We start from the raw sequence: 16,632 nt of genomic DNA, 5'->3' as shown, positions 1-16,632 counted from the left end.
ACTCTATTGGTTGAGTCAGTCATAAGCCTTCCAGATTTTTGAGGGGTAATTAGAAATAGGCCCCACCTTTCAGTGGGAGAACTGTCAAAGATTTGTGGCTATTGTGAAATGCCACATTCTCTTTAGCAAGCTAAAGAGCCACATCTGTTCTCAGAGACATCATTGATATAGATGGACATGATCAAGTGCTTAATGTACAAATACACAGTATTTGCACTGTATAGCAATGGGGGAGTTTGGGGGAAAAATACTATTTTTTTTATGATAGATGCAGTCAATGAAACTCATGTTCTAGTTCATTAAACCAACTTGTATGTCAAAAGTAAGATTTCAGGAACTATGTTTGGAAAGGGTAGGAAAAGAGATTTGAGGTGAAAGGAGGGTATAATTCTCAGCATTGGTCTGACCAAACTGAAATTAGATAAATGATCTTACCTGCTGAAGAAGAGTCAGACAAGATAAAATGAGACATGGTGATGTTTTATGCCCCATAAATCACAAGAATTCAGAGCTTTGTAGAAAGGCATCCCCATCAGACCCCTGGATTTGGAGTCAGACTGACCAAACTTTGACCCATCATACTACCACCTCAAATTATGTGACCTTAGACAAGTCATCTGAACACTGAAGACTCAGTATCTCCATCTGTAAAGCAGATTTAAAACACCTAACTTATCACAAGACTGAGGATTAAATAAGATCACATAAAGATGTTGTATTAGCCAGCACACAGTAGGCACTCGGGACATGTGAACTGACTCAGTTTCTGAAATTGAAGAACTTACTCAGACTATCTGGTTGATGTCAGTAAGCCTGAGAGCTGAATGCAGCATTCCCAAAGATTCTTCATTTTTCCTTGAAGTCACAAATCTGTATGCTTATTTTGTGTAAGAACCTATCATGTGATAATAAGAAAAGGTTATCCATTAGAATATTTTCTTAGCTGGTTCCCTTTCATGTTATAAAATAGAGCTATCAAAATATGTCCCCTCTTTAACCAACAGTCTGATTTTGCTCTGAATTCATCTTGGCACAGATGGCCTTAAGATCAGGGGTATTGTATATTGTATTCACATTGACAGTTTTTACAATTGAAGGTGGTCTCAAGAAACAAATCAATGTACTGACTTGGCAATTAATTCTGGCTAAAAAGGAAATATAGTTTCCTTGAAAAATTGGTTTAATTTTTATATTCAAACTTACATGCCCCTTGACCTGCTCTTATCAGTGAAGGTTAAACAGAGGGTACTGGGTCACAGCATGCTGGACGTGACTAATTAAATAAGGGCTGAACTAAGAAGGTGTCACTGCTTGATTTACAGGAGGAAAACCCTCCTGAAGTCTCTCTTTGGAAAACTTTTTTTTTTTTTTTTTTTTTGGTCTTGGGGCAATGAAACAGAGACGGAAGACACTCTTAAAATTTTGCTTCAGCAATACCATCTGTTAGACAAAGTGAATTCACTGCAACTTCCACGCCACAATATATCTGACCTGGTTCAAGCCTACCAAGACCTCAAATCAAGAGATGAGTTTAACCGCTGCCTTTTCCCACAGGCCAGCAACGGTGCTTCATTCCAGTGTGGGCTGCAAGTGTATTCTGTAGGCTTCATCTCTCCCCTTTGCCCTCCTGTCGCTCTGTCTGTTTGACATGTTTATTAAATAGAAGCTCCAGGCTGCACAGGCAGACTGAGACTCTCCTCCTGAGTCTCCCACAGCCGACAGCCCTTTGCCTGTCTGGAGAAAGGATCCCAGAAGCTTTGTAGCTGAGGGGCTTCCTGGTTTGGGGGCAGATTTTTTTGTTTTGGTTTGGTTTTTTATGTAGTTTTGGGAGCCTTTGGTTTATAGAGCTATTTATTTGAATGTTTATATTTGTTTCCTGTTTGAATATAACTAATTATGAATATATGTTTATTTCTATGTACAAGAAAATATTTCTTCAGAAAGTATTAGAAGTTAGCTAAGTGGTACATTTACCAGGTGAATTTTAGTATTGTAATACTTTTCTAAATTTTCTACCTTGAAAATATTTTCCTAATGAGAAAAATTAAGTTTTAAAAAATGGAATAAATAATCATACATTACAGAGCTAAAATTCTGCTCCATATGGGGCAAGCATTTGATCTGCTATGCTCTATTTTCTGTCCCTTGTTAGGTTAAACATTACATTTATTATAGTCGTTTATTAAAGCAAGAATCCCTGAACTGAACCGTTAAGCATAGTACCAGAGAAATGACGTCTACTTTTCCAGCCCCGCAGCACAAAGTGCACAGGACCCAGTCTTGCTGTGTGATTTGCAACCCTTGGGCTGGGGGTTCTAACTGCTCCTTGTCTTTGTCAGTCTATTGTAGGCGCAGAGGGCTTGTCCCTTGCATTCCGACACATGGCCAGCTCCCTGCTGGGCCACTGCAGTCAAGTCTCCTGTGAAAGCCTCCTCCATGAGGTCATCGTCTGTGTGGGCTACTTCACTGTCAACCACCAGATAACCAGGTAAGAGGCACTGGAAAGTTCCTTAGATTGCTCCCCTAGCACTGAGTGTGAGGTATTAGAGTGAAAAAAGGCAGGCTAGCCTGCTGGAACCCATCTGCCCTGTGAGAAGCTCTTTAACCAGGCTCTGGGCATATGTCTCTGGCTTCATTTCTTCAAAGAGATTTGATCTGCATTAGGTAGCACAGGGCTTCCTTTTAGAGATTTAAAAATAGAACCTTTAAAGAAAATATTCTTAAATCACATAGAAGCATCTACTCCTTTACCATGTAGATTCTTCAGCATCTATTCCCTGACCACATAGGTTGTGATATTCTAAGCCAGCAATTTTTTTATTTTGATAACTTTTGCATCTTTCAAGTTGAATCATTTTGCAAAACATGTTAGTCTGTTGCCTTGTGAAACCATTCTTGGCTCTTGGCTTCTACCTAGGTGCTTAGAGGTTTCCAAATTGTTAGACAACTGACTGAGAGGACAGGATGTGGACCCCTCTTCCTTGAGTTGCCAAAATAGTTCTCCTTTTAACTGATTTATTTCATTTCTGAGCAAGATTTAACATGTAAATAGAGTTCTGCTGCTTTATGAACCTGGAAAATATACACAGCTTGTAAAATAATAATAATGAAGTACCTTATTTCTCTTTACTTTCAAAACCAGAGTTAAGGCATAACTAATAAATCAAAGAGAAATTTCTGGTAACTTCATATATCTAACCACCCCCTACAAAAAAAAAGATGTATGAATGACCCCTTAACTTTGCTCTAAGCTTACTAAAGTTTATTTTAGGCAAATCTCAAACTGTTGTTTACTAGGTTTATCAGCCTACAGCAAACTAGACCAGGGTAAGAGGAGAGGAGATGGTTGTGCTGCCAGAGCCAAGTACAAGGAGAAGCAGCACACTGACAACTGACATTGCCTGCCTGACAAGGAAAAGGGACAGAGAAAACAAAATAGGCTCAAGAATTCAAAATCACAGCATCCTGGGTACAAAGGGACACCAAGCCCTATATTTTATCTCACAATGACTGTTGATGCCTCCAGTGCCGACCCTGAGTGAGCACAGGGCAAATTGCATAGTCAGTGCACTCCCTTGAAGAAGGTTCAGGAATATTCAGTCTATTTTATTTTAGTTTTTAATTCCATGTTTTTGTTGTTGCTTCTTACTTTTGGTACCAGGAATTGAGCTGACGAGTACTTTACTGGGGAGCTACTTTTTATTTTTTATTTTGAGAGTTTTTGCTAAGTTGCCGAGGGTCTCACTAAATTGCTGAGACTGGTCTCAAACTTACGATCTTCCTGCCTCAAGCCTCTTGAGTTGCTGGGATGACAGGTGCAGATTATAGCCACCACACCCAGCTATTCAATCCATTTTAGAAAGATATTCCCATTGTTAGAATATGACAAATCTAGGCCCTTAGTGGAAAATCATCATCCGTAGAATGTTTCCTTTTCTCAGACCCTGTTATCAGGAGGACAGATAGAAACTCTTTCTTACCTCCCACCCTGGGAACACTCAGGCAGTGTCCTTCCTTGGGAGGTGTTTTGTCCATTCTGTGGATCAGGTTCAGCAGGTTCAGAAGTCTTTTACAAGCGGCTCAGGGAAGAAGAGTTTTGAGAAATTTCCCCTGTGGATTTCTCTTTGTGCTCATCCAGTCTACTAAATTGCAGCTTTATTTTCCTTTAAAGTTTGTGTTTTATTTTTTTGATTACAAAAGTGTTCCTTATTTGTTGTGAAAAATATAGGACAAATGTAAAGAATACAATGGAATCATAGTTATTCCTGACCTCGCCATCTGAGATAGCCACTATTGTTAGCATTTTAGCAGGTTCCCTTCCAGTTATGCAAAATGAATAATTTTGCATGTGTAACACTTATGTCCTTGGTTCTGCACTTTACATTATTACCAGGATCACTCCTTGTGAATATCTTTGTGTGTGTGCGTGTGTGTGTGTGCTGCTAGGGAATCAAAACCAGGACTGCATACATGCCAGGCACTCTTATCATTGAGCCATATCCCCAGTTCATGAATATCATTTTTGATGGCTTCACGGCTTTATCTTGTGTGGATATTTGTGGTTTACCTAAAAATTTCCTGTTTTATACTTAAGTAGTTTATAATATATCATGACACTCTACTGCACTTACAAAGAACTGATTAATTTGCATGTGTGATAATATTTGGCTCTATAGTTCTGCAGCAGAAAAGTTCAGTTTTTGTTTTTGGTGCCTAGGATTGAACCCAGGGGTGTTTATCCACTGAGCCACATCCCGAGCCTTTTTTTGTTTTTTATTTTAAGACAGGGCTTCACTAACTTGCTAAGTCTGGCTTTGAACTTGTGATCTTCCTGCCTCAGCCTCCTTAGCCACTGGGATTACAGGTGTGCATCACCAGGCCTGACAAAAGTTCAGTTCTTCAGTGCATTGCATATGAGGGATAATTTAAAACTTTTTGCATGAACCAACTCTGCTGTGATAAGCTTACAGAACTCAGAATTCTGTGGGTTTCAGAGAGTTTTTCTGCTGATGCTGGATCATAGACTAATCCTCTCCTTTAGATAAAATACACACTTTCAGTGTCTCTGTTCTTACCAGAGGGACCAGGATCAGGGGAGTCATATTTGAAGATGGCACATTAGACCTGAATTGGCCAGGTGAGAAAGTGATGACCGTGCATGTTGGAATGGAGGGAAAACATGAAATGGGCAGAGAGAGCATTAGGCAGCATGGGGACAAGGAGGAGAGTGAAGCCTCATTACTTCTCACTTGGGAAGAGGAGGCAGTGAGGTTTGGAGATCATTATTAAGAGGTGAGCTCACTATAAGGAAGAAATTAGAAAGGTGAAAAAATCCAGACTTGTGTTTCAACACTCTGACTCCCAGAAGGACTGAACACTAATCTGGACCTCCACTTCTGGTTTGAGGGCAGATCAGAGAAGTCAGTGCAACTCCCGGACAAGTGCCAAAATGCAACAGTCTGTAAGCAGAATGAACATGATAGAAAGTAGAGAAGTAACAAGAAACTGATTAAGAAGATAGTAATTTCAAAAAGCTGAGATACTGCACCTTACAGAGATTCTTTTACTGGGTGTAACCTCTGTATTCATATTATACTTCCCATCTGTTGGCTCTTATACCTCATTAACACTTCTGTGAGGTTACAAATAAAATTATTTCTACTTCAAACAGGTGAGGAATAGAGTTTGGTTGGTTGGTAGGAAAAGTTTTTTCTTTTGGGTTTTTGGTTTTGGTACTGGGGATTGAACTCAGGGCGGGTATACTACCAAGCTACCTCCCCAGTTCATCTTATTTTTATTTTGAGACAAGGTTTTGCTGAGTTGCTGAGACTTACCTCAAACTTTTGATTGTCCTGCCTCAGCCTCCGGGATCACTGGGATTACAGGAATGTACAACCACACCCCACTAGGAATCAAGGTACAAAGAAGTAAATTAAGCTACCTGAAATGTCATGGAGAATCAAAAGACAAGAAGTAGAATCCAAGTCATTGTACTTTTCATTTCATCTTACATTGCTTAAGAAAATCAGATTTGTCATCAGTGATTGCTGGAGTGTATCTTGGTCAGGAGTGGGGGGTGTAGAAGATGATGCCTGTTTGTATACTGAGAAACTGCCAATCTGCCCTCTGGATGCTGGTTTGGAAGTTTCTGGGGCATATGTGTTTGCCTTGCTCAGGAGACTCACAGATTCTAAGAAGGTGTAAATAAATGAGTCACTGAGTACAAATGGAGCACAGTTTAGCAAATAGAAGACCTGGGTTCTAGCCTTAGCTCTACCACTAGCTGTGTGATCTTAGATAAATCATTTCCTCTCTTGAGACTTAAGCTTCATTGCCTATGCAGAGAAGTGGATTGGTTCTGGAAATGAATAGTGGTGAGGGTTGCACAACATTGTAAATATACTTAGTGCCTCTGAATTAGGGTTAGAAATGTTTGAACTGGCAAATTATGGTATATATACTTCACAGTAAAAGAAAAAGGGAGGAGGAGGAGGAAAGTTACACTAGATGATGTCCCCTGTTGAGTCTGTGACATTTGAATGACTAAGACTGGAATCACAGACAGACTAGCATTCTGATCTCATGGGGACCCCGCACCCTTTTGTGACTTTTCAGATCCTCCTGACCCTACTCCAGATCCGTCAGCACCAGACAGCTTAATGGCAGCTTATATTTAAAGGCTCTAAAGATCTTGGCTACCCCAATATGAATAGAGGGGAACCACTGACAGGCAGGGAGAGGTTTGTTACAGGTGGGTTGTCAGTTGCTGTACTCTGTGATACCATCTTCAACCATAGTTGTTTCACCTACACAGGAAAGTTGTGCTCATTACCCCAGGGCTGGACTCCAGGCCAATCAGGCTGTGTGATGAGGCAAGGGTATGGGAAACAACACAAGCTTGTTGAAATGGTAACTGCTTATATCCAGTAGAGTTGGGAAGTTTTCTGTAACTAAAAATCTGATTGTTTTCTTTCATTTAAAAAATTTATTTTCTTAAATTCCCTTTCTACTCCCCACCAAAACCCAGTTACTCACCAAGGAAGCATTTGCTGAGGGGATATGGTAAGTGTAGTTTTAATCACCCTAGTGTCTGCCAGGGAGTCATGCAACTTTTATCCTGGAAGGGCTCTGGCAGAGCCCAGCCTCACCATTGGCGGTCCAGTTTGTACCCGCTTTCCACTCTCCTTCTGTTCCTATGAAAGTGAATTTTTTAGTCTGATGCCACTTTCTGTAAATCAGAGGAGTTCCATTGGAGAAATTACGATGTTCAGTTCATTTAATGTTTCTGTGTCATTAGTCAGGAGTCATGTTAATTTCCAGGGTCTTTTGTCCACAGGGGAGCCCTAATTTTCTACTGGGGAAACAACTTATAAGACAGGGGATCCTGAAATCTTGCTGCAGCCTAAGTCTGTTTGATTAGCCTAAACTGCTTTACATGCAGGATTGGCATTTTTTATTTGCCACCATTTAGTCTATTAACTGGAAGGGCTAAGCCCCATGTTACCAAGGATGACTTCAGAAGAGAAACCTAGATAATAAAAGTAATGTCCCATTGTTGATGGAACCAACCATGTGTTTCCTATAGGGTTTTGCAGTTTCTAATTAAAATGCTGTTGTTTTAATCAAAAGCTTCCCTGTATTTTATGGCACTTTCATGATTCTTTATAAATTCCTTCCCATTTAATTATTATAATGAACATAATTAGTATATGCTGTCAGCCCTTCACTTTATTTACATTTTGTATTGGATAATTAAATGCAGTCTGATAATTAAATTAACTTGAATGGCAAATTATTCAACTGCCTGCATATTACTGTTTTGGGAATAAGCACCTTTGCATATTCATTTTGGTTAGTAACTGCCCTTTCTATTTAGAAAGGGCCCGTTGATTCTCTTCTAGCTATTGGAGCTGTAGTCTTGTGATAGCTGAAAGGAGGGATCCTGTTAGCCCACCAGCCTTATCCATGAAGTTCATGCTGATCATGTAATCATGTGCTCTGCACTGTGCCAAAGACTCTTAAATGCTTCTGGTGAATCAATACAGGCAGGAAAGCTGAACAGTGAAGCGCTGACTGAGGCTATATAACATAGTGTTTTCCAAGTCTTTCCAGGTAATTTGATGGCTTAATTAGCAAAAAAAAAAAAAAAAAAAAAGTATTTGACAAAGGGTTCCTAAACTCTCTTATACTCACCTCAGGTATTTCCCTGAACATAGGAAACAGGAGCAGTTTTCTAGTTTGATTTCTTCTGCAGATAAGGAAGGCATAGTTGTTGTTTTAAGAGTGGTAGTTAGGGCTGGAGCTATAGCTTCATGGGGGAGCACTTGCCTCAAATGTGGGAGGCCCTGGTTCATCCCCACCACTGAGGGGGGAAAAAGCGTCAATTCTCCAGAATCTCATTCCAGCTTTTAGAATTTTCAGAGGTGGCTTAAGTCCTGCGCAAACTGATCAGTCCTAGGTCACACCCACTTGGTAAATTCACCTAGCCCCATCCCCATCCATGAACCACAGCTATAGCGGACTCAGTGGAAACCCCAGCACTCAAGGTCTTTCTATTTCGCATGTGTGTGTGTGTGTAGTGTGTTGTGTATTTAAGTTTTCATTTTCTAGGATAGATATCCATAAGTGCTAGTAGGGCCTTTCTCTGCTCCTGGTGTTGGCAGCTCATTCCTTAGTGATCACATATTCAGTTTCCTGTATTTCTTCTCTGACAAATAGAGCTCCTTTCATAAGATAGAAATAAATCACATCCAGGAAAGAACTAAGATTTAAACAATGTAACCATTTCAGAGCTAACTTACTCTGAGTATCATAGCACCAAAGAAACTTCTGGGGTTTTTGGGCCAAAAATAGAACAAAAAGTTTCTAATTAACAATGACTTCTACCTAAGCATTTAAGACTTCTAGTGAGTGACATAGCTGATGTTAGAGTGAAGAAACTTGCCAATTAGTGATTTTGGCCAGTTGTATTAAAGTCACCACCTTCACAGAATCCAAATGAAAAATACCTCTAACTTTCCTCATCATTTTGTGAATTTTCCTATACAAGGTTAGTGCAAAGTGCCATCTGCTCCTATTAGGAATACCTCATAAGGAACTTCTGGCTAGACCCAGTGGCTACACTTCCAGGAAATAAACAAGGGGTAAACAGCAGCGAACTCAAGGAGTGTGCACAGAGCCCTCAAGCCTGAAGACTTAAGATCAAGACATTAAGCTTGTAGCGCTGTGAGGCAAGGACCATTCTCTGCCTTTGTTTAGGGATTGATCCCTTGTTTGTGACTCACTGTAATTCCTACAGATCTTCCTGCTTGTGGCTGATGCAGTGATAGTTAAGGAAGCACTGAATGGACTCCTTAAATCAGTCTACAGTTGAGGTTTTGAACCTGAACTCTGATGGTACTAAGAACTGGGTATGTTGCTTAGTGGTAGAACTGACCTGTCTTCAGATGTTATGGTGTTAAGAGCATAAGCCTTTCCCAGCATTGTGACCTTGCCCAAGTTACCACAGGCTGAAATGGAGGTCATGTATCACTACTTCCTAGGTGGTTGTTTGAATTAAGTAGACAACAGGGCCTGACTTAAGGTAAATGCTTAAAAAATGTAGCTGTTGCCATCCCTGCTTGCCCTGTTATCATCTCTGTGAATATACATTCCAATTACCTGAAAAAAACAGTAGGGCCAGACTTCATAACTATCAGTGATTGAAAAGAAACGGATTATACAGATAAACTATCTTCTCTTTCTAATCATCCCCACTTTTTCCTTTTCAGAAAACTCAAGATTCAGAACCCTCAATATAGTAAACTGTCATAAAATCCAACATCACAGCTTAGAAGTGAAAGTTAGCCATAGTTTCCATTGGACTATAAATATCGGGAATCCACTAAGCTCTTCAGCAGTGGCCATGAGTATACAAGTAGGGCCATTGCAAGTGCTTAGTTTAGCCTCAAAGTGACATGAAGTTAATCATCCCCTCTGAGCTTCTGAGACCAAGCTCTGCTTTGGGCACAGAAGATGCACAAAGTGAAAACAAGCACTAAACCCTCAGCAGCGTCTTTCCATTCGTCTCTGTACAAGATTCAGAGACGAATGCTGCTGCCAGGTCAGATGTATACACAGACCTCAGGTATCTTTGCTCACTTGAAAATCTTCTATTGGGAGATCTAATATGTACTAGAAAGTAAGACCAGAAGAAATATTTGTCAGTTTAACTCAAGACCAGTGATAAATCTAATTTTTCTGAACCTGCCTAGTCTTCAGTCATAGAGGGAGCTTTTTAATAAATTACTCTGAGATAGACTGTAAAGACTAGTCTATAATCACAGAGGAAAACACATCTTCTGAAATAGGAAATTTATATGACCCTCATCAGTCACAGAAAGCATAGCAGTCAGGTTTGTCTAGATCCTTTTATAGCCTTACTGCTGTGTGACCCTAGGCAAATCACTACTCTTGTCTGAACTTTAGTTTTCTGTCTTTAAAAAGAGGCTGGCCAGGCAGTGGTGCATGCATATAGTCCCAGCCATCAGGGAGATTGAGGCAGGAGGATCACAAGTTGAGGCCAGACTCAGCAACTTAGGAGACCCTGTCTCAAAATAAAATTTAAAAAGTACTGGGTATGTTGCTTAGTGGTAAAACTGACCTGTCTTCAACCTCCAATATTAAAAAAAAAAAAAAAAAAAGACCAGGTGGTTGGAAGGCTCTTCAGGCTATAAAAGAGAATGAATTTATATTTCTAAGATGAATTGGGAGGTTGTGGCCACAGCAACATACAGATAATTTAGTCATTTTCATTCTAAGTTCAATGATTACAAATAACTCCACTCTAGCCACATTAACCTCCTGACTGTTCTTCCATATCTTTCACCTCAAACCATCATCCTTGGTACTTTCTGCCTGGAAATTTTCCCTCAGAAATCAGCAGAGTACGGGCTGGGAGATAGCTCAGTTGGTAGAGTGCTTGCCTTGCAAGCACAAGGCCCTGGGTTTGATCCCCAGCACCGGCAAAAAAAAAAAAAAAAAAAAAGAAATCAGCAGAGACCAGGTCAGGTGATGCATACCTGTAAGTCTAGCAATTTATGAGGCTGAGGCAGGAGGATGTCAAGTTTGAGGCTAGCCTTGACAATTAGTGAGACCCTGTCTCAAAACAAAAAGGGCCAGGGATGTACCTCAGTGGTGCAACACACCCTGGTCAGTCCCCAGCACTGAAGAAAGAAGAGAAAGGGGGAGGAAAAAGAGGGAAGGAATAAATTAGCCTGGTTTGAGGGGCTTACTTCCAAAGGTTTTTTTTTTTTTTTTTTTTTTCTCAGATGTCATGTTATCAGAGTACCTTACTGCAGTACCTATAATAGTGTATGAGCCCTGTGTCACTGTTTTTCCCTCTACCCTGCTTTATTTTCTTTCACTCATTTATTACCCCTATAACATTTGTTTATTTAGGTTATTTTATTTAGTGTGTCTCCCTAGTCCCACTAAATTAATTGTAAGTACCTTAAGAACAGGTCTTTGTTGCCAGTGCCTGGCAGTACTGGGCTCATAGAAATACCTAATAAATACATGTGGAATGAATATTAGATTTGAAATTATACATGTCTCTCCTATGTATGATACTAACAGAAAAGGTTTAAAATGGCCCCAGATTTGAAAGATGCATTACCTAAGTTTTATTGAACAGATCTCCTGGGAGTAACTTTTGACCAAAAGCTGACTTTAGCCATTTCTTTGGCATTATAATGTATCTTTGAACCTATTCTAAAGTAAGGGTCTTAGTTTGTGCTTTTTCTGGAACCAGTAGATTTGAGCTCAAAGGAAGCTACCATGTTTAAGGTTGGACCCGTCCTGTGTGTGAGAAAGCAGCAATGTATGGGAGAAGCTTTGAAGGCCAAGTTGGGTGTACCTCCAGCTCCTCCTTCCACTCAGGGTCTTTGGCCTTGGGCAATTATCCAGAGTATTGCTTTCCCCAGCTATAACAGAGACAAGAGTCCTCCTCACCAGTATTGTTAAGAAGATGACATATCATTCTCCTTACCCAGGTCCCAAGTTATTCAACTCACAGTGTGAGAGTAGATGCCTTTGAGGTCTTTGCTTCCCAGATTGGTAGCATTATCACAACAAATCTACTCTGACGTTTTATGCATTGGTTTAAGAAAAGCTTATGAATGGGTATGTTCAGCTATAAGAAAGCATATAGTGGGAAAATCCACACTTAAAATTAAAAAATCACCATATCATTCATTTTAATAGCAAGTTTTTGAAGGGCTTTTCAAAATATATTCCTTAAATCCCTTCACATGTAGTTCTTTTGCAAATGTGCAGTCTAGCATCAGATACACTTCTATCCAGAGAAGTTTTGGGGTCCTGGACAGGTCTGTGCTCTTATAGCTTGATGAGGGGAACTAGGCTCTGGCGCCAGGCAGACCAGAGTACGAGTCCAGCAGTACCTCTTACTAGCCCTGTGATCCTGAACAACCCATTTGCTTTCATGGTGCCTATCTCCTCATCCATAAAATAGAAATCATATTAATAACACCTCAGGGTTGTTGTACAAAGTACATTAGATCACTCACCTAGTGATTAGCACATTCCCTAGCCCAGAACAAATGGTAACTCATGACATCATTGTTGAAATTATCATTGTCTGCCTCCAGATTCCCTGCTCTTAATGAGAAAAGCCCTTGAGTATCCATTCCAATCAGCTCTGGCACTTACTACCACCTTAAGTAAGCCACTCTGCTGTCAGAGCATGTTTCCCCATGTGTTGAGAAAATGGAAAAAGTGTGTCCCCTGCATACAAGGTTCCTGAGGACCCAGAAGATGTAAAAGTACCAGGGGGTCTTCCTCTTACAGGGTCTCTGGGCTGCCACTCAGCATACTGCTCTGACACAGCCACCAAGGGGCCTTGGTAGGGTCAGTCTGACTCTGGCCAGCTGCCAACTCCCCTCCCAAGGAGCACGACTGGTTCAACTGAACATACCTGACAGGTGATAAACATATGCTTGTCTGGAAGGCAGTGAAGGAGAATCTCCACTCACCACCTCGGGCTGCAGAAGTAGGAGGGAGGGAGACCTCACACCCAAATAATTCTCTTCTGTATGGGCGATGGCTAAACTGAAAACACACCACAGAGATAACTCAAAGGTGCATTGAGATTGCATTAGGAAGAGAAACTGGAAAATGGCTCACATGAATCAATGTGAACATTTAATGGGCCTTAATTGGAACCTTATCCTACTATACTTAGAGCAGAGAGATGAAAGCAGAAGAAATCTGAGAGACCATTTATTTCACTTGAGAAAGCAGTAAACTGAAACTACAAAAGATTTGACTACTATTATATTTTATGATTAAATAAAATTGTCATAGACTAGTGCTGGCAAGCCCATAAATGCTCCATGGAATGCATCCATGGTCTCTGGCAGCTGTTAGGTTGTGACCAGAAAACCTATCAGCCCATGCTCTGCATTTGTTAACCCACTGTTCTTGCACCACCCAGGAGCTCCATGGTGAGGAAAAATTGTCCCCAGTTCCCCTACAGGCAGGGTCCCAAAGCTCCTTGTAATGTTTGTGTTTTAAGTCATTATTAAATTTTGGCCATCCATTTATGCACATATCCTGCTAGTCTATAATGCACATAGTCCTTCCAGTTCTGGGAATGTGTATGTGTGTGTGTGTGTGTGTAAGCAATCATGTCTCTTTTCTTAAGGAAGCTGAATTAGAAAATCAAAATAGGTATTAGTCAAGAATATAAGTTGTCATATTGTATGTAATAATTCTTTTTCATTCCTTCTTAAGAAAAAAATACCTTCTAAACTCTTTCTCTTTTACCCTATTTAAATGTTGTATCTGGAGATATGGGCAGCATAGGATACATCTGTTTGTGAACGCTTATAGCACACGTGATTTCTGCAAACTCACAGGCCGTCAGAGATCATCTAATCCAACTCCTCTCATGGGCAGAGGATAAGGACTTGCTCCAGCTCACTGGAATTGGGCCTCCCAATGCATTATCCAGTGTTTTTTGTGACCCACCTTCCCCTTACCACCCACGCCCAGTGGCATAGATAATACAAATACATGGAAATCAAAAATAGAGCAGTCCCTCAAATCTATGATGATATGTTAAGTCTATGTCAAGCTAGTTCTTTATGGACAGGGCTCTTTCTTAAGTGCAAATTAAAATGGAAGCAGCTCTTTTGAGTACAGTCCCTGGCAAATTATAGAATCTGTGATTCTTAGGGTTGACCAAGTATTTGAGATAATATAGCCTAACCTTGTGCTATAGGATGTGTTCAAAGGGATTTTAGAACGTGCTTCTCTTAAGTGGTAACTCTTGTCCTCACAGAATAGACAACATGAAAGAAGGAAAAAGACTCTAGCATAGAACAGAAAGCTGGAAGGTGACCTACTCTTGGGGAAATGCCAATATCATAAGCTTTGTGTCCACAGGAGCACCTTTCTTCTCTCATTTATGAACTTTAGCTAAATGCCCACCCTACATCAAACCATGTGCTGGGAGATGCAGAAATGGATACATCCCAGACCTTGTCCTTGTGGAGTCTATAGCCTGGAAACAGTGCCATCAGTGCTGAGACTCTTTCCTTCCTTCAGCAAACATTCAGTGAGTGTTTGCAACATGCCAGGCACTGTTCTAGGCATCCAGGATACAGTGCGAAGCAAAATAGACAAAATCCCTGCCCTCCAGTTGCTTATTTCCTGGGGCAAAGGAGTGAGACAGATGATAAACAAACCTGGAACTATGCCAGAAATATGCTGCAATGGAATTGATTCCCGAAAGTGAAATAGAAACTTTCTGTGTAGAAAATTAGGAAAGACATTATAGGCATAGGAAAGAAACTGAGCATAGATTCTGAGATGTAAATAGCTGGCACTTACCAGGACTGCAAGCTGTTCGTTCTGACTGGAACTCAGCGTGTAGGGGAAAAGCAAGCCAAGACTGAAGAGGCAGGCAGGGCCAGGGCCTGAGGGACCTGTGTGCAAGACCAGGACTTGGGGATGATCCTCCAGAAGATGAGGAGCCTGTAACTGTTACTAGGAGAAGGAGGATGTGAAGTCTGTCTGAGTCCCCTCCAGTAAGTGGAGAATAGGTGGGGTGGACAGTGGGCCTCCACACTGAAGGCCCAGTACTGGGAGCAGTATTCCTGGGTCTGAAGCATTATTCGCCCTTGCAGGAATAGAATGAGAGGACCTTCACAGAGCCCCTTTTCATATCCCTCTGCTAGTAACACCCTGTACATGGCCTGTTTCTCATAGGAAGCTGGTCAGAGGCCTTTACAGTTTCCCTGCAGGGACCCAGCAAGACAGGAGGAAAGCCTATTTCTCTAGGATCACTGGTTTCCAAAGCCTGTGAGAGGCCAAGCCCCCAGACACTGGCTTTAGCTTCTAATGACACTGGCTGCTTCCCTCCCTTCTTCCCTCCCTCCTTCCCTTCTCTGTCTCTTATCCTTCCTCCTTGATGCTCTGCTGCTACTAGACAGCAATGAATCCTGGGACCACCAAGAAGGTTACTACTCTGAAGGCCTCCCTCCCACAAAGTCTGCCAAGATCTCTGCATTTAATCTCAGCCTAGAAATCATCTTACGGAAGAAGCAAGTTTAGGAGAAGAATTTGCTTGCAGTGCTAGCCAAGGGAATAGTTGTGTTTCTTTGCTCTAATTTTTATTTGATTATGCATATGTACAGACACTTCAGATTTTTCTCCTAAGATATTAAAATAAAGCCACCATTTCCTACCCTACCCACCAAGGCATCAGATTAAAGAAATGAGGTATGTGTGAAGGGCATACCATTTTCTTTTTATAATATGTAGAAGTCACAGGCCTCAAGGACCCTTTTGTCATATTACTTCTGTCCTGGGCTTCTGCTTCAGGTGTGACAAACTGGACAAGAACAGTGTGGAAGAGGTGCTTGGCCAGTACCTGTAGTGCCTGCCCGCCATGGCTTCAGCATTGCAGCACGGCTAGTTTTGTGGAGAACAATGCAACGACTTTGTTTCTACTCTGCTAGAAAAATATTCTTTGTTCCAATGATTTACAGACTCTCTCGGCTGTCTCTTTTAATGAATTTAGATGTCTAGACACCTATTTTTGCCCCTCTGTTGAGGACATCTTGTCTCTGACAAGAAAAGGGAAAAAACAAATCAAGAATTCTTCAGTTTAAAGAATTTGCCCTGGTGAGATTTAACTATTTGCATTCATTTCTGTCTGGTTCCATGCCCCACTCACATTGGCCAGAAGAAATGGTTTGGCCTTAGGTTTGACAGACCATCTCTCAGTGTGTGCTGAAAGAAACTGCTGCAGCCCCACCCTGCCCCCACTACCTATAGCATTGTGCCAAGAGACCAGTGGCTTAGACGGGGCCCTGCCCAAAGTACCCATCATCACAGCAAATGCAAAGATAGTACTATCTAAGGACCTTGAAAACCCTGGGATGAGGAGACCAGGGTCCTGGTGTGGTAGGCATGAGCCCCAGAAGTCAGGATTGAGAACCAAAACTCATTCACTCACTCACTCATTCATTCATTCCCTCAAATAGTGAATGAATATCTATTATTAACCAGGAACTGTGTTAGGCACTGTGACACAGACAGGTGATACAGCAGTGAACAAAAGGGACA

At 41.1% G+C, this 16,632-nt stretch overlaps 1 protein-coding gene across 1 annotated transcript in view; it reads left to right on the top strand.

Annotated features, from left to right (window-relative positions):
* Scaper (S-phase cyclin A associated protein in the ER) overlaps positions 1-16,632 on the top strand; it is a 484,560-nt gene that overhangs the window by 453,114 nt on the left and 14,814 nt on the right. The window contains 1 exon segment of the mRNA XM_047539576.1: positions 2,340-2,476. Coding sequence (XP_047395532.1) covers positions 2,340-2,476 — 137 coding nt within the window.

The sequence above is a fragment of the Sciurus carolinensis genome, chromosome 2, assembly GCF_902686445.1.
Source record: "Sciurus carolinensis chromosome 2, mSciCar1.2, whole genome shotgun sequence".
Classification (NCBI taxonomy): domain Eukaryota; kingdom Metazoa; phylum Chordata; class Mammalia; order Rodentia; family Sciuridae; genus Sciurus; species Sciurus carolinensis.
Note: the sequence above shows the minus strand (reverse complement) of the source record. Positions and strands in the feature narration are given on the sequence as shown.